At 36.9% G+C, this 19778-nt stretch overlaps 1 protein-coding gene across 14 annotated transcripts in view; it reads right to left on the bottom strand.

Moving 5' to 3' along the window:
* The window catches only part of LRCH3 (leucine rich repeats and calponin homology domain containing 3), a 64630-nt gene that overhangs the window by 16593 nt on the left and 28259 nt on the right, over positions 1–19778 (bottom strand). For 2 of the 14 annotated variants that reach the window (XM_035544819.2, XM_035544815.2), the window contains exons 5-15: positions 19578–19714; positions 18492–18601; positions 15662–15755; positions 14676–14796; positions 12117–12265; positions 9355–9425; positions 6782–6877; positions 6298–6349; positions 6002–6142; positions 5297–5344; positions 4116–4169 (exon numbers count right to left, since the gene is read on the bottom strand). In XM_035544819.2, coding sequence (XP_035400712.1) covers positions 4116–4169; positions 5297–5344; positions 6002–6142; positions 6298–6349; positions 6782–6877; positions 9355–9425; positions 12117–12265; positions 14676–14796; positions 15662–15755; positions 18492–18601; positions 19578–19714 — 1073 coding nt within the window. The remainder of the gene's footprint in view (positions 1–4115; positions 4170–5296; positions 5345–6001; positions 6143–6297; positions 6350–6781; positions 6878–9354; positions 9426–12116; positions 12266–14675; positions 14797–15661; positions 15756–18491; positions 18602–19577; positions 19715–19778) is intronic. The other 12 variants (XM_035544823.2, XM_035544816.2, XM_035544825.2 and 9 more) reach the window with 7 other exon arrangements.

The following is a 19778-nucleotide window of genomic DNA, read 5'->3' as shown; positions in this document are numbered from 1 at the left end:
TACACACTTTGGGGTGTTAGTATTTTCAAAGGTTTGCAACTATTCTGTCGCTTCAGAACAGCACAGCCAGGAAGGACTAGAAGGAGATACTATACACAGGCCAAGCCTTACACAAACATCTGCAGGTCCTATGCAGATTTAGTAGCTGATCTCAAAACAGCCTTTTCTCTGTAGCACTGCAAACATCTTTTTTGTTGTTGTTTGAAGAGTTTTAAAATACCACTTCAGCAAATAAAACATTAGCTAGTATATGCAAAAAGCAATATAAAACAAAATGCTGGTCTAACATTCACAAAACTCTTTATTCCTATGTGAAAAGGAACAAGACACCCTTGACACAGACTAACAAGTAGTCATCACAATCCACATAGCCACCAGCGGGCAAAGAGAGGGGTAACACGGCACACCATAGGGTAAGACAACCACAACAGCAACACACCGCATGCTCTTCACCTGTTTGCGAGTCCCTGGCCTTCTTTTAATGGTATTGGTGTTATTGTCAATCTCAAAGACAAAGAGAGGCTCAAAGCCATTCTGTCAGGGACAGCAAGGGAAGAAAGGGAGGGAAGAGAGGAAGAAGTGAGGCAGAGAACAACTGTAAGAGAAGGTAGCCACAATACAAAAGGAACCAGGATGCTGCAAATTTAGCCTCACAACACTGCTGCACATGCTGAACTTCAGCTCTAGGTCTAGCTCTTAAGTCAGAGAAACCTCCCCAAGCCAGAAACAACCGTAGATACAAGGGATGCCAAAGCAGAGCCCAACCATGACTTTGTGCTAACCAAATAAAGACATTTTAAGTGAATTTGATTATTAGTTGCCTAAATACACAAAGGGATGCCAACTGTCTGACAGAAAACTCCAGGGAACAGGTTAGTATAATTCATGTCCTGCTTACTTTACTCACACCGTTACTACTTGTAGCACACTGATGCCCCAAAGCCTTATCTTAAAACGTTTCAGAAATCCTGTGTTAACTGTGACTTGATGGTCTCAGGTCACGTTTGAGACCACAACAAGAAAACACAACACAACGAAGGCAGCACAACGTAGCAGTGACACGTGGGTTATGGAAGGAAGAGGTCACACCAGCTGTCTGATGCTTATCGAGTGTTTCACAGGCTTCATGACAGAAATTGAGAAATAGTTTGACAGAAAACAAAGGATGGTACCTTTTATATTTGTTTTTGATGGTAATCACCTTGCAACATACAGTATGAAAGGGAAAAAAAAGAAGATATTTGGGGAAAATGAGATTCATAAGCAATCGGGGTTGAAAACTTTAGCCAAGTCTGAAGCCTCAATACTGTATTAACAAGATAACTCAATTGTAATGAATGAGCCTACCCTGGTGAGAACAGCAAGCAGGATATGACTAATACAAGACTTTGAGGTCTAGTGCAAATTTTCTCAAGAGAGGTCATTGACTATATTTCTTCAGCAAAGTTTTAGTTAGCCTGGCTATTATAAATCAACACAATGAAATCTGTCAGAGCAGATTCCTATAACCAAATATCCAGATGTCCTATAACCAAACCCCATCCTTGCATCAAATCACAGGCATGTTGAAGAAACACAGAAGTAAACTATTAATATTCACAGAAGGTATGGATAGTCATTTTGTAAATTGAAATACTGTCCTCAAAGTGTTTGTAAGTAGAAAGACATGATCAGAGTAACATGTGCAAAGTGAATGCATTTTAATTTGTGAAAAGGCAACACAGAAGACCACCAAAAGAAACATGATGTAAGATTTAAAAAGTAGATTCACAACTTGAATTTTGCTTTTAAGAAAGTTTCTGTAAAAGCAGTAACGACACCAGAACAGAGAAAAATCAAAATAAAGGAGAGCTCTCTTGCCTTCTACCTACTAGATTTTCTTCCCATTACATCTGGGCTGAATACATTGTTTGGAGGAAAAAAAATGCAAGTAATTGCTCAGTTTATAGAATTCTCATCTTTTACTACACCTCTATGTAACACTCTCCTCTTTTGCTACACAGTATTATTGACACACCTTAAAACTGGAACAAACAGTGGAAAATCTAATGGCACACAACTTTATTATTTTTTTTAAATTAGCCTATCTGCAAGTTTCTATATCCAAAAGTTTCTGAAGTTAATAGGTGAAGTTTACACCACTGCATGCAGTCATTAGGCAGAGAGAGAAAATAACAAAGAGGAATGCATGTCAATGGAAAACGTGTACTGAGAACTGCCATTAGGAAATGGTATTTTGATATGAAATGCCCCTATACTTCACTTCCCTTAAAAAAAAAAATCCTAAGAAATCAGATCTAACTAAATTTCAAATCCATAAGGACAGGAGAAATGCCAAATAAAATGCAAAAATTAAAAAAGGTAAAAGAATTTCAACTCTTACAACAGACTTGTTTTTTAAGCAAACTAATGAACATTTCCTTGTTGTTGACCAAGGTTTTGTAATACATTTGTGGAAAAAAAAAAAACACTACAAATTCATGACCTAGCCAGAGCTTAACGTTCTAGTTACAATAATCACCAGAAACAGCTGTCCTGGCTTATGTCATCATTAGGCACAGTATATATTTCCACTACAATATAGATCTGCAGATCTCAATTCAGCAGTTCAGAAAACCAGTGTTTCATATACCGAAACCACCATGTACAGGATGCGTAGTTTAGTGCTGCTGAAATGAGCAAGGAATTAAAAGAAAAATGAATACAGAACTGATCATTTTCAAATCCTGTTCGATCTTTCCCTATCAGCCTGGGAAGGGGTGAGAGAAGAGAGGGAGTGTGTACATGAGAGAGAGAGAGAGAGAGAGAGAGAGAGAGAGAGAGAGAGAGAGAGAGAAGTGCAAGGATTTAAGTTAAAGACACAAAAGAAATCAACATGGATGGAAGCCCAGTAAAACAATTTCTGAAAATTCTTAGTCACATCTACAACCTAAAATTCAATATATTAATTTACAACAAAAAACACGGATCACACAAACAAAAAGAAATGGGGTCCTTAAAATATATCTTTAAAATACATTCCAAAGATGAATTCACTGACAACAGAACATCAACATTTAACATGAACCACATCTGCTCTCCCGGTTCTTATAACCTAAATATAAAAGCACATTTTTATATACTGATTGTGATCTCTCTAAAAAGGCACATGCATGATCACAACTAAATCTCTCCATAACATTATGAGCCTTCTTTTTCTCCCTCACAGTGCTACTCATGTGATAGCAGGAAAACCAAAAAGTCTGAATAAAGAGACAGTAAACACCTTGACCAACATGTTCTGAAGAGATATATTCTAACCGAGAGCACTGCCTGAAGAAAATTTAGGCAGATAATGGATGTGCATGAATTAAGAAAACAAATCTCAGGCATGCAGTCATGCAACAGCAGGCAAATCAAGTGTATTTTTCTTTTATAGACAATGATTGTGGCATTAATTATATTCTTTAATTATGCTACATCACTAAGATGTAGAAAAAGAAAAAAAAGCATAAAAGAAAAAATAGCATAAAACATGAAAGTGAGTACATAAATGTTTTTATTTTTACTAGTGCTCAAAACGGATTATTAAGACATCTTCATCAACAAATAGTAAGAGGGTATGGGGAATATTTCATGACTTTTAGTATTGACATGTACAGCAGTTTTTCCCTTTGCTATGATATGGTTACCATGACACTAAGCATTTCTAATGACCAGGTGCAGGATGCAAACGAAGTTGAAGTAGAAGGCTGTATTCAAAGCATTAAAATTGTTTACTTGACACTGAAGAGCTCATCAATTAGGAAGCAAGCTAAACGGAGGAGAAATCAAACTGGAACTACTAGAGGAGGATTTTGAATTTTATAAGCTGTTCTTCACTATCAGTAATTTTCCTTCTTCTCTAAACTTTAATTATTTTATGGAAAAATATCACTATATTATTATAACAAATAGCTGACGGTACAAATATCAATATATTTGAACTAAGTCACTTTTCAAAGAAGATGGTCATGTTTTATGCTATTTAGATTAGCTCTAAAATAGTTTGTCTAATCTGAGGCAACCATAACATGTAGCTATTTTTATGCTCTAGAATCTGCCAGATAAAAAGGCCATTGCGTGCAGGATCTTACCACTAACAAGGCACTATCATCAGTATGCTGAGACCTTCTGGATGGAAAGGGACACTGGGAGGTGGGAGAGATGGAGTAATGTCAGAAACAAACAGAATGACACAGCTGTGAACAGACAGACATTCAGGGACACGTACCGCTTGTTTATAGCATTTTGAGGCATTAGTTCTACAGTTCTATACAGTATACATAACTGTGTAGGAATATATAGCCACATGACCCATGAATTACAGTATATTCATATCACTTAAGGAATCAATTATTCTGCTCTGTGTTGTCTCAAGCAAATACAGACAACTACGTATTCACAATTCTTACTGTGGCAGAACAAAGGACCCTTTAAAAGAATAAATTAAGAACAGAAGAACATTAATAAGGAAAAGAAGCAAAAACTATTTCAAATACCCCATGTTTCAGTAATTTTCAAACAAAAAAAAGGTGAAAAATGATTCTGAAGAGCTATTTGTAAGCATTATGCTATTAAAGGTTTTGATCTGATTAACACTGCCATGTGAATTATCTTCCCCAGACAAAAGTGAAGATGGCAAGCAGTGGAAGAGCTATTACCAAACAGAAGTGTGGTGCAGAGAATGAACAGATGTCATTGGCTCAGGTCTGTAGACTTTAGAAGGCTGAGCCTTGTGTAATTTTTATCCCCTATTTACTCACTGCTTTTGACTATAAAACTACACTAAAAGAAACCTTTTTTTTAAAAATAGATAGATAACCCTCAAAATAAAAATAGTTGATCTTTCTGGGATAACTGGTAATGTGAGAGACAAATAGGAGAAAACTGATCAATGAAGGAGAAATCACTGCAACACAAAATCCTGTTTGAATACTCCCATTAGAAATTTAACTGTACTGCTTCCAAGCAGCATCTTAAAATGGAACATTAAATCTATTTTCTGTATAGAACATAGAAAACATACAAAAAACAACAAAACACTCAGACAAACAATCTACATGAACAGAAGGAAATACTAAACTGGTCCATAAGCAAAAAAAAAAAAAAAAGAAAAAAAGGGACCAACTCAGGGCCTATTAGATGTGAAAAACTTATGTTATAACCCATTCCTGAAGAGTTCTCCACAATCAGGAAAATCTCTGTGATCTCTGATGGAGAGAGCTAAGAATTCAGGTACTGCCAAACCCAATTAATACTTATATTGGAGTCTTACCTCACTATCCAAAGGACTTTGCTTCTGGGTACTTAAAGATGCTTTTTGCTACAGAGAAAAAGGAAAAACAAAAGAAATTTAAAAGGATGTGACAGAGAAACAAAAGCTCTGAACAGAACAGCATAATTTAGAAGTGTTTTAAAACACGTGAAGTCCTAGTTTTTAAATAAAACACGTACTGGGGAAATTTCAAGTTTCTACTGAGATGAAAACACTAATATTATTAGTCAAAAAATAGCTTTCATTCTGTATGAAAACAAAAACCCAAATTGTTTTTGCATATTAAAAGATGCATAATAAACCAAAAATATAACCCAAGGGAGTAATTTCATTGCTGAGAACAAAGCGCTCATGAATAACAAAGGCAACAGAAGAAAAAAAAACAATAAGAAAAAAGGCTTGTCAATGAACAAAATGCATCCTAAATATCTTAAGTCTTTAACTGAAAGACTAAGTTGAATTTTTAATAAAAGCACCTTTTCTGCAAAACACTGCCAGGAGTCTAAGATTAGTTGATGTTAATGAAAAGCCCTGTTTCAGGCAGCTAGAAACCTTTTTTCTACAATTACAATTTTACAATTGTAATTTTACAATTACAATTATTTTCTGCAATATTCCAGCGTTAATGATCTTGGCAACTAATTTTCATTAAGGGAATCAGAAAAGATAAAGGTTTGGAATCAAGTAGGTACTAAAAGGAGGTACTTTAACAAAGTCAAGAACAGCTTCTCTCTGGATCTGTTTCGTTCTCATCCTTTCCTCCTCGTACTGAAGTGCTGCTAGCTGTGCCTCTCGACGGGTACGCTCTATGTGCCTGCGGTGCAGCTCGGGATCTGTATTGGGCACCTGGAACAAAAGAGTGCACTACGTTGTTAAGACAGAACTACAGTGGGTAAGACAGAATGGTTACAGAGCAATAGTCCATATCTTCTGGCTAACATAAGTTTGGTTTTGCACCAATCTTAGCCAAAAGAATAAAACAGTGCAGTTCAACGTGTTACCTGACTGTGGTGACTTGATAGAGAGAGAAAATACGGTGAATCAGCTGGGGGCCTGACAAATGGAAAAAACAGAGAGTGATTATATTTTAAACTTAAATAAAAAAAATAATTCATACACGTGCATCACTGACAACTCACACATCTCATCAACTCCAGGAAAGTAACTATTTAGTAAGCTGCTGAACTGCTGCAATAATGATATAACTTATTGTTACTGCTTGATAGATTTTGTGAAGTCATTTCTACCTCTTCTCCTGAATTGTGATAAAAATCCTTCTGCAGCTAAGGATGTATCAATGGGTTTGTATATTTGGCCTATTATATTGAGATATTCAGTATCTTAATTCTCATTCTCCAGGAGCTGATTAAGTAACCAATATAGGAACTTTTCTGATGATCCTCATGTAGAGGAACAACTGGTTACAATGGCTGTTTAGCAAAAAAGAAAAAAAAAAAGTAGAAACTATACGTTTCTTTTCCCTACCTCTCTGTCCTGTCCGCATAACTCCTTAGTACTTGGTGATGCTCTCTGTCCTGCACCAAATTTAGAGTTTCAGGTCTTCGTAATTCATCAGTATCCCTGCAGGTAAACACCAGGTGGAAGGGGGATTGGCCACTGATGCATAAACACTACTGTCAGCTGAATTCTTCTCTACACTACAGCTGTTTGTGAAAGTAATTGCCTAGACAATTAGCTTCAGATAATCACAAAGGTGAAATTTAAGATGACTAAAGAAATTACACCGTGATACCAGGTTAGATCATAATTACTACAGTTCATAATTTAATAAATGTAACTTGCTTAATTAACAGAATGGTTTCAAAACACACAAAAATGGAATTTCTCAAGATTATATTCTGGTGATTGTAGGCCTTTTTTTTCTGGAAAGAACAATTGTTTTTAAAACATTATCATCCTCGGATATTTTCAGAACAAATCTCACTTCACCAATCAAATGACAACTTTCTAACCATCAGTGATGCAAGCCATCAAAGTCACAAGATAAACAGTAACTGAGCTGTCTCATACCTATCATACTAACAATAGAAGAGAAATTTTGCAGTAAGGTCTTAGCTAGAACGTAGCTGTGAGCACTGAAACAATTCCTAAGGTCTACAATTCCACAGTCTACAACATGTTCCCTGCCATGCTGGTTTCATACAAGAAGGTAGATGGAAATCAAGTAGATTACTCCAGTACCCTTGACTCAGCAACCCTTGCTCCTGGGTCAACCATGGAATAGGGAGAGACTTCTCAATGCACTTTGGAAAACATCATTCTTGCTGCCTGTGTGCTGACTAATTCTACACCTACTCTCTGTGGAGAAGCTTAAAAGATGTGGAAGATGCATATGCTACAGGTTTCCCCTGTTACTTGAGTTAGCACTGATGCACAACATGACAAATCCACTACTGCAGTGCTTTGAATAGACAGGACTGGGTTCAACTAAGTGCTAAGAAGCATATTCAGACTAGAGTACACACAGCTTTGTTGCATCAGAAACGAACCACAGTCTGTCCAGAGGCAAAAACCTTATTTACTGAACTGAATCAACTAATATAAGTACTCTTAAGATGAAGTCTGCATTACATCCAACTCTTCAAGGGTTTTAATGGCTTTAGCATGCTGAAGAAAAAAAAAAGAGGCTGCCTGCCAAGGCATTTGCAACGAATTATTGTGGAAGCAGTTTACAGCTTGTGGTTGGCACAAATGAAATATTTGACTAATATATGCTTAAAATTATTTAAAAAAAGACTAGTTGTCATATGGCTGTTTTTCCATAATCTTGAGGGCAACAACATAACCTGTTTTTAGTGCCTCATTAAGAATTTCACTCTGCTGCACCAGAATATGAACAATCTACAATTCCTTTAGGTCTTTAATTAACTACTCGCACATCAAGATCCACTGCCATTCCCACGTAAAATTTTGATAACAATGGACACCCTAAGCGAGATACAACTTCCTTTATCATTAAAATCTGTGTATGTAAACAGCAGTTCACTCCTGGCTAGCTAGCCTTCTCGTCTTATTTTCTGTAGATATTTCTTGGAATCCAGTGTTTGTCTAATTACTTCCATGTTGACCACAAATGTTCAAAAAGGAAAAAAAATAAAAATCAGTCTTTCAAACCAAGAGCACTTCATTTGGGAAGAACACGTCAGACTGTTAGGTTATTTTATGCTTTACTTGTAGACACTACAGGGTAAGGAATGCCAATATATGCTGAAGGAGTTACCCTCCATTATATCAACACAACTACTATATTTGCACACTGACTGTACATTTCAAAATCTCTATTAAAACACTGCCATAACTCTGGAGAAATTTAAACATTATTCTTGATTTCATTTTCTCTTTGAAGACCATTTCTGAATGCCATTAAACTTAGTGACTGCGTAAATAATGACATCCCTAAGGCTAGCAGTTCTCTCTCTCTCTCTCTTTTTAAACATTCCTAGTACAATTGAGTTGGTTTTCTGCTGATTCCTTAACATTCATTTTTACTCCACAGAATACTGAAATCCTTCAATGGTATATGGAAGGTTCTGTCAGTTTTGATTTTAGTTGCATTAGAAGAAGCTATACATGTGCCTATCTTCTGTTCTTTCAACCCAGACATCTCTTCTCAAACCTAATCACCTCATTTATATCCTGTCCGGCTCTGACCCATGTTTTATGGATAAGCACTAATCCCCTGACAAGCCAAGCAATCACTAAGAAGTATGGACATACTTCAGAAAGGTCAACTTTGTTAAACTAAGTGACCATGCGGTTTTTCCATTGTCATCAGTGACTTCCAATCTAGCCCTTCTTCCCCTGATGTTTTAACCAATATACTTAAATCTAAGTACTAGTATAGTACAGTCAAGCCTTTTGGTCATCATTATTAGAATATGAATTCCAAATCTAGAGCAATAACTTAATTGTAAAGCACCACGCACATTTCTGGGGAAGCAACAAAAAACGTAATTTGAAAAAAAACATTCTGTAAATATCTGCTTTGCATTCATCATGAAACTTTGCACAAAATTACTTCTACCACATATTCTTACCTATTTTGGTGTAAGTATCTGTTTTCCGTTTTTTGAAATTCTCTTAGGGATACAGGCTTTACTGGGGAGCCCTATGCAAAGTAACACAGAAGACTAAATTAGCAATGTATTCATAACACTGTACATGAAAGTCATACATACAAAGTATTCAAAATACCCAACAAAGAACAACAAAACACAGCTCAAAGATTTTTGTTTCCAGCTAGGCAAGCTCACTTTTTTTTCCCTCTGCTATTTAAAGAAACTTTAGTTTCAAGACTTAATATGCCTACTGTTTAAATGAGTTTTAAAACCTCCACTATTAAGGATAATGCAGAGAAGTAAATGTAGGTAGAAAATAATTAACATCACTTAGAAGAAATGTAGAATTAAGCTCTAAAGAAGGCATATAGAACTGTAGAGCAATGTAGTCTGGAATCTCAGAAATACAGGATACAATAGCTGATGCCCTAAGGACAGGTCACTGGTGAATAAAAAAGCAAAAAAAAAAAAAAAGGTATGAAAGAGCACACCTATGGCTTCATTTGAGTTATGAAGTCATTTATCCTACTGGGAACAGAGACATATTGCACTTCTATTGATACCCACTAACATAGGGAAATGGAAACTTCAAGATTAACTTGTCAATTTTCACTCGTGCCGGTATCGATACTGCTATATTGCATACCGTTAGGCTACTACTTAGGTCAGAGTTTTAGGTTGTTTGTATTTTCAGAAAAACTGCAAACAGCTTAATTTTTATGAATACCTATGAACCCTATTAATAACTTTTTTGATGTTGTTCAATGCCTTTTCATTATCTACAGTGAAGAGTCCTTGGGTTGTAATGCCAGCAGCTGCCTTTTCTGAGTTTTGCTCATGTCTATGCTTCAAATGGCATCAGCTTCCACAATTTGATATTGAATTTTTGAGATCTGCAAAACGAATGCATCTCCAATAGATGTTTGTGTCACTGATTTTTAACGTAGTAAACAGTAACATAAAGTGGACAAAACAGGCACCAGGCTCCTATGTGAATATTAAAGATCCATGACTTCTTCTTTCCCCAAAGAGCAAATATCTTTTTGCTTCAAAACACAAAACAATACGAAAGGACACGTTTGAATTGCAGCATAATAGCTACTGTTTAAGCATATTGACCACAAGGATTTTCTCAGACCAATTGCTCATGTAGCATATACAATGAGCCACTGAATTGTGAAGCTGTGTACACTGGTAGTAAGACTCATAGAACACAGAAAGAAACATTATATAGCTAGAAATCCATTTCTGTAGTTCAATTTCTGAGAACACTCTCCAATGTCTACCATCTAAGTGGTAGGCATTGGAGACTTAACAGGGAACAGTCTTCTCCGTGTGTTTGTTCACAGCAGTGGCTACTACAACTGGAACAAAGACATTTTCCAGTTTTGGTGATTTGTACAATTTCAAAGCAACTTTAGTGAATTTTGATCAAGTGCACGCTAATCCTTGTGCAGTTAGAAAGCAATGAAAGGACATGAACAAAAGAAAAACGACAGTAACTTCACAGAAATTACTGCCTTTGTCTGCTCATGGACGTCACCTGGCTATAGTAAGCAACCAATAAAAGCAACTATTATTAGCATACTATATTGTGAATGTGCAAACAAATTAAGTTCTTCATCCATATGTTGTGGGGAAATGGGTGCATGTATCGTGACTCTCAGGAATTATATTACAGTTACTGAGATTTCTGAAATGCAGCATTCCAGTGCAAGTACTACATATCAGCTTAAATACAAAGACTCTTGAGAACAAAAAAGAAAGATACTGTTTAGACTTGTTGGGAAACAAGAACAGAGGCTTCTTTGCCCCCCCCCCCTTTTTTTGTGTGTGTGTGTGTGTGTGTGTGTGTGTGTAAAAGGAGAAAATAGGGCAATGTCTGGAGCCACTCATGCCTGTTTCTAGATATTTGAAAAGTCTGGATAACTTTCCGACCTGTCTAGCAATGCTTTCACGTATTGCTCATTTAACTGTATACTTTTACTCACTGAGAACAGTTTAATGCCAGATTTATCCTGAACTACTGATGATGGCTTTTGTTCAGAAAGGTGACTGTATACGTATCCGAGTCTACTGTAACCTGTGGTGACACTTCAGAGCCTTGCTCAAAATGGAGAAATTGTTTTCTGTAAACAGCAGGCTTTCTGAAAAGTCTGAGTATTGAAGTTAGTCTAAACTTAAAATGGATGCTTAAGACAGTAAGTTTACTGGCAAATAACTCATAATCAATACAGACAGCCAAATTAATGAAGTTTCAAAATTCCTGTAGTATGTCTAAGCTGATAACGGTGAACATTTTTCCCTTAAAAAAAGACATTTACTCAGCAAGTAATTCACCAAGTAAACATGAACAGTTTCCCAGGTATCACCAATTACCAACTGGAAGCATCAAATGTGCTTTCTGGTGAAAACACTCCTTTGGAAAACCATTCACTTCACATATGCTTAAAGCAAAAGCTTGCAAGAACCCCCAGGACAGGAGAACAGCGTGGCTGCATTGGACTCATTCCACATATCCCAAAGGGCGCCTGAGAGCAACTTAACATCCCACTTCTGACCCTCCACAAAGCACAACACTGTGCTCTTCCTCCAGATCACTCAGTGTTTTTTTGGTGTTTTGTTGTTTCCTTTTTTTTTTTTTTAAACCAAAGAAAACCTCTGAGGACACGAAGCATTAATATCATCACAAAGGCTTTCCTGTGGCATATGAATTTAACTAATTTAAGTAAAAGCACCACCTCATTAGAGATTCGCCGCTGGTCAATATATGCCATGAATTGTGAGCTGAGGCTGTCTGAGTCCATGCACTTGGGTTGCCTCACCTCTTCCTCCTCCTCTTCTGTGGCACAGCTATCAATATAGTCGATCTGATCGAGATCATGTTCCACTTGACATACATACACAAAGGAAATACCCATAATTAGATGACCAACAGGAGGGGAAAAATAAACAACAAAAACAGCGTCAGGAACTAAGACCATACTGTCTTTCTTCCATCTGGGAAAGCTCAGCCTGAAAAGTATTGAATTCTGCCTGGCCCGCTAACATTTGTTAAACATCTGATTTTGAAATAGTAATAAAATTAATGTTTTTTAAAAAGCAATGATAAAGATATCAAGTATGTAGTTCTAAATTGCCAGCTGCAGATAATTTAGTAGTGACTAAAAAAAATGTGACTTTCTCAATGCTGAGAAGTATTTATCAAAATCTATCACCTAACATCGAGACTGCAGAATGATTTGTGTACGTTTTGAACAATTTATCTTTTTTCTAAATCATCTCCTTCAGACAAATTAGGATGGATATGACATACTTCTACTAGTACGTTATTACTACAACAACAAAAGAGGACAGCATGATGAAGTTATCAGGATGCAAATGCAATGAATAAAAAAATGTGTACGTGGAAATAATGGAGGGTAGTACAGAAAGCAACAGAAACCTCAAAGGCACCTAAAAGCACCTCCAAATTTTATGTTATAAACCCAGAATGTGTATTCTGCCCAGAGATTCCGAGAAACGTGACATCTAGTAAACTACCTGGGTGAAAAATACTGTGCCATGGATGCAGGGTAAAGCGTAAGCTCCTTTTCTGAGCACCAGTCTTCTCATTCTTAAAACTGTCCCCAAATTTTCTCTCAACTCTCTTGCAGACATTCTTTTTCTACTCCCCCGCCCCTTTCCTGCTTGTCTAAAACAGACTTCTCTTTGCTTCACCACACAATCTAGCAACTGTTACTGCCAAAGCCACCTCCTCTGCTACTACACCCATCCAAAACAGCATTCCTATATATTTTGGCTTCATGAAATCTCCATCTCAGTTTCAAATACTAAAAAAAAAAAAAAAAAAAAAATACTAGGAAAACACACAACAAAAACCACACCACAACAACCACCACCTTATTAAACTTTAACAACAACAATACAGCAGAGGGTGAAAGACATTAGTAAGTGTGTTAGGAGCACAAAATTGGAAAGGACCTCCTGGATCCCTGACAGCACATGCTATAGCTTGTACAGCTCTCCAATACTCCTACTCATGAACTGACTGAGCTCCACCTTAAAAGACTAGTGAGGCCTTTCGAAATGCCTGGTGTACAAAACCCAAAGAACAGAATAAAGCTAGTCTTAGAGGTAAAGCTGGCAGTGTTACCCGCTATTAAGGCTGCCCACAGCTTCCCATAACATCATGTTTTCAATTCTTCTAGCTTTGCCAGAATGTAACTGTTTGAACTAATTTTTCTAATCCATTAATGTGTAGAGGAATGCGAGTTTAAAAAAGTTTCAGATATTTCCAGATGCTAGCAAAGAAAACAAAAACACTGTAGCAGAAAAGAGTAAGGCCAAGAAAAGAAGATGGTAAAAGTTGAATAAGGTGAGAAGGAAGAAAGAGGGAAGAGAAAGTGGGAGCCACGAGAGGGAAATTAAAACTGCTTGGGAGAGTGAGACTCGAGGTAAGTGAACTGGAACCCTTAAGGGAAACGGAAAACAGAGAGCAGCTAAGCAAGAAGAAAACTTAATCAGTGTATGTGGGGATGAGAGATCCAGTAACCAGTAGTGGGTGAAATGGAGAAGATGGAATGACTGAAAAAAACAAACAAACAAGCCTGGAAGAACGCTAAAACAGGTCACAGTAACAAAAAGAGGACTGAACTGCAAGCCAGTGGTAGCAGGGGATTATTGCAAGTTAAAATACAGAAGGACTGTGGAGATCAAGAAACATGGGAAGGACTGTCATCTATTGACCAAATAGGAGGGTGCTACTTTCAGGCTGCAGGACAACAAATTGAGAAATGTCAAAAAAGCAATCTCACAAGTACCTGTCCCTCCCAGACAGCTCACGTGTTTGTGTGAAAACCTAAGATTCGTGATCAAGGCACATTTGCTGCTTGAAAACATGGAATTCCCTGACAAAACTGCTCATGCTTTTCTGACAGCGGTTAACACAGAGCACAGCCAATTTACGGCTGCTGTAAATTCTCCCAGTAGCTCAAGCTGCAAAACTCCATGAACTGAAGTTTAAGATTCCTAAGCACTGTTCAAACTATTTGGCAATTTTACCCTAGTACATATGCAGAAGCTGACATAATGTTTCCCAGATAATCCTAATTCCAACGCTAATTGATTTTGCCTTGCAACATACTTAACATACTGTTTACACAACAGTCTTTCAGAGTAATTCTACCTGTATCTTTCTCCCTTTTTTTTTTGTCCTTAGACAGCCTATTATTTACAGCAAATATTCTGAAATATATAATAACAACAATAAATATTATTAGTCAAAGATCACTATTTACCTCCACCGTTAGTTACAACTGTGCTCCCCCGGTTTTCTTGATACTGACTTTCTCTTCGCAGTCTCTGTTCTTTAGTGATTTCTGCCACACGTAAAGGGAGGTCTGAAAACTCATCTGTTGGCTTTAGAAAAACAAATGGTGAAGAAAAATTTTCTTGGGAAACATCTTGCAAGTTATTATCTCTTGATTTGTGTTTTTACTTCAATTGTCCTCTTTTGCATGTACAAAACACTATCAAAATATAGCTAAGGTGTATTGTCTTTAAATAACATATATTTAAGCTTTCCTAAACAAAATAAAAAACAAACCAACCAACTACAGTTTGACTACAGCTTTTCTCCGGAATAATTGTAAGTGCTTGAAAACATCCCAGGATAGAAGTCCTAGAACTCTTCCTAAAACCAAGCTAGGAGCACCACGAGGCATACAGAAAGCAGTTCACAAAAGCACTTAAAATCTTGGCTACTGCCTTTTCTACCTGTCCCAAGAGGAAAAGGGTGCTTCTTCCTGGAAAGAAAAATTGACAACCTCCTTGCTAGGAGGTACTATTTCCATGCTCTAAGTAGTAAACGGACTTTATTTTTAACATTTGAAAAAAGCTGCGAAGATGATGAAATTCCCATCTCACTTTTGAAGCTCAATTTTCATGTTCAGATTTTATTGAAACAGCTACTCAGAAGTAAATGAAGATGCCTCATCATTTTAATGACAGCAAGATTTTTTTTTAAAAATGAGGAACCCCCTTTTCCTCATCTTTTGTGCTCCAGTAAATTCATCTGTCATGCACATTTCTCTTACTCTTAACTTCATGTCCATCCCATATAAAATTATGCTTGATTTACTTGAATACATTTACAAATATTGGATGAATACAATTTCCATACTAACATGTACACGTTCCCTACTGAATATGCTTCCAGATGTATACTTATTATTTTTCTTTCCCGCAAAATATGGCACTCAAAAAAAAAAGTTGCAACACTTACTTCATTCCCTGACCATCTTTTGTCTCCACTGTCCACACTGTTGAAGCCAGAATCAAGTGCTCCATATGGACGACTGGAATAAAGTTCCTCATGGCTGTCAAACACAATGGTTTAGTTAGCGCAACATAGAAGTCACTGAAAAATTGTCAGCTACTACAGAACTAAAGGTAGAAAGGGCTACCAAGCACAGTTGCAGTGTTTTCACAAGCTGAGCATATTAGAAAGCATCATACTGCATTTGCCATGCAGAACAAGAGGCATGATCTTGGTCAGCTGTTCACCTGCATTTTAAGAGCTAATCCGACCAAAGTATTTATCCATACTGCAAACATTTCCCAAGCAGAAATTATGACAAAGAAAACAGCAAAGTGGTCTCATTATTATTTCACTGTTTACCATGTCAAGCTTTCATTTTCTACTACTCGTCTGTTTTGGTTGAGAAACACTTCTATTTACTTCTCACAAAGTTTTTCCTCAAACAGGCAAAAAGCATATAAAATTACAAAAAATACAGGTATAGCAAAATGTATGTATTATGTATTATATGTATAATGTATTATGTGACTATCTTCCGTATCATAATTATCTACCTAAAACGTACAGAAAGCAGGGCAATATTTCAAATATTTCATGATATATTAAATATAGAAGTATGGCTTCCATCTACAGAGTCTGACTTTGTCGATGACACGTCTAGACAAAGGCATTAAACATGTGCCTGGTGTTACAATACACACAAACAAACAGCCATACAAAATCCCTGAATTTCTGGGCTCAGAAACTACATAATTCAGCAGTACAGCCATCACAGATGTCAAGCCTGGCAACTGCTGCAGATAGCTGCAGTAAAGAGACAATGGGACTTGTCTGACCCACTGCAGATGGCATTTCACAATGGCTCAACTGTCCTACTGGCACTCGATGCCCCAGGGAGAACTGCAGCAGTAATTACTACATAATACACAAGGAAGAACTTCAGGAAACTAATTGGTTCACCCCATCATAACCAAATTGCCAGGCATTTTCTCACTGGTATTGCTCTCAAGTTGCTGCTCCCTCTAAAAATCCCTCTTTCAGGACAGACTTATTTTTAAATTACTCATTACTGTTATTTAAGCAGCACATATGCATGCATGGGGCTTTCAAAACTTACAGACCCAGAGCTACTTACGTTTTCAGATAGACATTAAAAAAAAAAACAAAAAAAAGTAATAGGAGGGATGGAGAGCTACAGATGAGAACTATTAGGCTATACATCTACTTCTATGCAGTTAAAACTTCTGCAAACAGACACCAGAAGACAAGCTCTTGCACCTGCACGGAGTTTAGGTTAACTCAGGAGAGTCACACTGTTACGGCCTCGTATTTGAGCAGAAAGATTATCTGCATAAAAAGCCTTACCAAGTAATAAGGGGAAAAAAGTACTTCCCTTCTTCAGGGTTGGGAAGAAAGACACAAATGCTGAGTGCAGTTAAAGAACTATTAATTTGAGACACTGATGACAGAACAACACTTACACTGGTAGTTCACAATACTTAACGGTTGTAAAACATGGCTCAGAGAAGAAAAAAAATCTATCTGCTGTTTAATTACATTTTAAATATATCCATACTCCTAGAAGCTGTGAGAACCCTGTTCTAAGTTGATCAATTACACAGAATTGAAGAGCATCACAATGGCTCCTTGGCTACATCTCAAAAATGGAAAAGCATTTTGATACAAATCTTTTTTGCATTCATATTTCCAAGCTATGATTAAAACAAAAATTCTCATTTCAGAAAAGCAATTATTGAAAACTTTGATAGTAATACAACAGTCAGTCAGTGAGACCCCGATCTTGGATTTTCTCTTAAAAAATAAACAAATCACACCAGAGAGAAAGAGATCATGACAGTTTGTTTTTCAGAGCCTCTTCTTTTCAATAGCAGGATGGTATCCCTAGTATTGCACAGAGACTGTCTGCAACAGCTTACGTTCCAGGAAAGTGAGGAAAACCCAAAATACTCAATTCACATGTTGACTTCAGACAGAAAAATAATTTAAGACAGACAATGCTGATAAGAAATCATTCTGTCAGTTCCTCGTGCAAATTCTTCTTCACAAATCTGACTCGTGATGATTTATCGTGAGGCCCCCTGATCTGTGTTTTACTGCTGCAGCACATCCTTTAGCAACTACTCCTCCGCACATTATTACCACCTTCCAAGACGACTGAGGTAACTTTTATATATACACTTAGTTTCATACTTCACTGACTCCCTTTCTTCTCCACCATATAACAGAAATAAATCTTAACTCCTGCTTTTCTCTAGACATCTTAATTTAGCAGCTGATACAGCTGACTGTTCCAATATTTGTGTTACAAAGCTAAGCAATACTGCCAAGTGAAAGCTTGCCAAGAATAACAATTTACTAACTGGGTAGAGATCAGCATTTACACCTGCAGTTCGAGCATAGCAGTTATAAAATTCTGTACAACAGGTTAAAAATCACAGCAGGGATATACTTCAGCAAGTATATGGAATATATTGAGATCTTATAAACTGAACACGTTAACAACAAGACAGCATGCCCCCGTACTAAGAATATGCTTCTTACTGTACAGTTAACTCTAGTACTGCCTTTCATATGATATTGCTAAGGTTTTCTTAAATAGTAGTACCTTGCTAGAATATACCATGATAACATAAATGACATTCTTCAAAGCTACCTCCATCAATGAACTTACCAAAGAACAGTCCTTGGATCTATTTTGTTTTAAAATTCAGATGGCTGACAAAACTTTCCTGAATGACATCAAAGCTGGAAGCCTGGATGTTACAAAACTTACCAAGATCCAAATCCCATGGGTCTCCTATCATAATCGGGCAAGTCTGGAGCTATCTTGCATGCTTCTATATTCAGGTATTTAAATATGTGGATTTTTCCTTTTATACATATCTATGAATTAAAAAAAAAAAAAAAGGAAATAACTGTAATTTTACAATACACTTTCAAAATACTCTAACAGAGATTTAACCTGCAGTGCATGGTAATAAATGAACACATTTATGTCAACCAATGCATCTCTTCTTTTAACCTCAGTGCATTTTAGATGAACAGTTGTAGTGGAGAGTCATGAGATGCCTGTTAAACAAATGGATGCTGTCCTCCACGTACATCTGGTCTGCATACAACTTTGTCAGCTGAATGCTGAAACTTCATCATGAAAAATAGACTTAAGTATGTACAAGTACTAGAATTTATACCCTTGGCATCAGAACAGATGCATCCTACCCATGTCCAGCTTTGAATGGCAGTGGCAGACTGCCAAAGCAAGCTCTTAGTTAAAGTGTCTGAAGACAATCACAGTTTTGCTTTCTAAAGGGACGCAAAAGCCTGTGGAAACTACAGATTTCAGCAAGTGCCACTGTAGATTCAGAAGCAGAAGCTCACAGCAGAATCTGTAATTCTCAGTGGCTTATATACCTGCATTAAAAATTAACCACTAGCCATACTGCAGTTTCTAGTTCCAATGCCAGTTTGATCACTCTGCTGCAAAGTGAATTGGCGCACAGCAGCACCGAGGCCTCAGTCAAAATTTTGACATTTGAGTGGCACAAAACCAGCTTTCCATAACAGAGCTTCCTCCCTCCTACACCTCTCCTAAACCTATCTGAAATCTTCAGCTAATATTAGCACAACGCTAACAGTGGAATTTTTAGTATAATCCCATAGCTGAGACTACTAATGCAATAAATAGAAGAAAAAGGGATTTTTCAAGCTGTGCTGTATATTTAACACTTTCAGGGAATACAATTTATTTAAAGTCTTCTCGTTCATAAGCACAGGTTCTAATAAAAGTTATTTCAGCTTTTAACTTTGTTCCACCCATTTTAATTAAACCAGTTATCTGAATTCCCCAGCTGCAGTTTACCTGTGCAGGGGGTGACTGGAGAGGGTTGTTCTCTAACATGATGGTTTGCAGATGTCTGAGGTTCCTATAACAAACTGGGATTGTTGTTATTTTATTGCAGGAGAAATCTAACCGAATCAAAGGCAACTCGGCGAGCTCTGGAGGTAGAAAATAATTAATTCAGCAGATTTAAAAGCAAGAACATAAAAAACCCTGTACATG

This window comes from Cygnus atratus, chromosome 9 (assembly GCF_013377495.2).
Source record: "Cygnus atratus isolate AKBS03 ecotype Queensland, Australia chromosome 9, CAtr_DNAZoo_HiC_assembly, whole genome shotgun sequence".
NCBI lineage: Eukaryota > Metazoa > Chordata > Aves > Anseriformes > Anatidae > Cygnus > Cygnus atratus.
The sequence above is the reverse complement of the archived record's forward strand: the minus strand, read 5'-3'. Positions and strand labels throughout refer to the sequence as shown.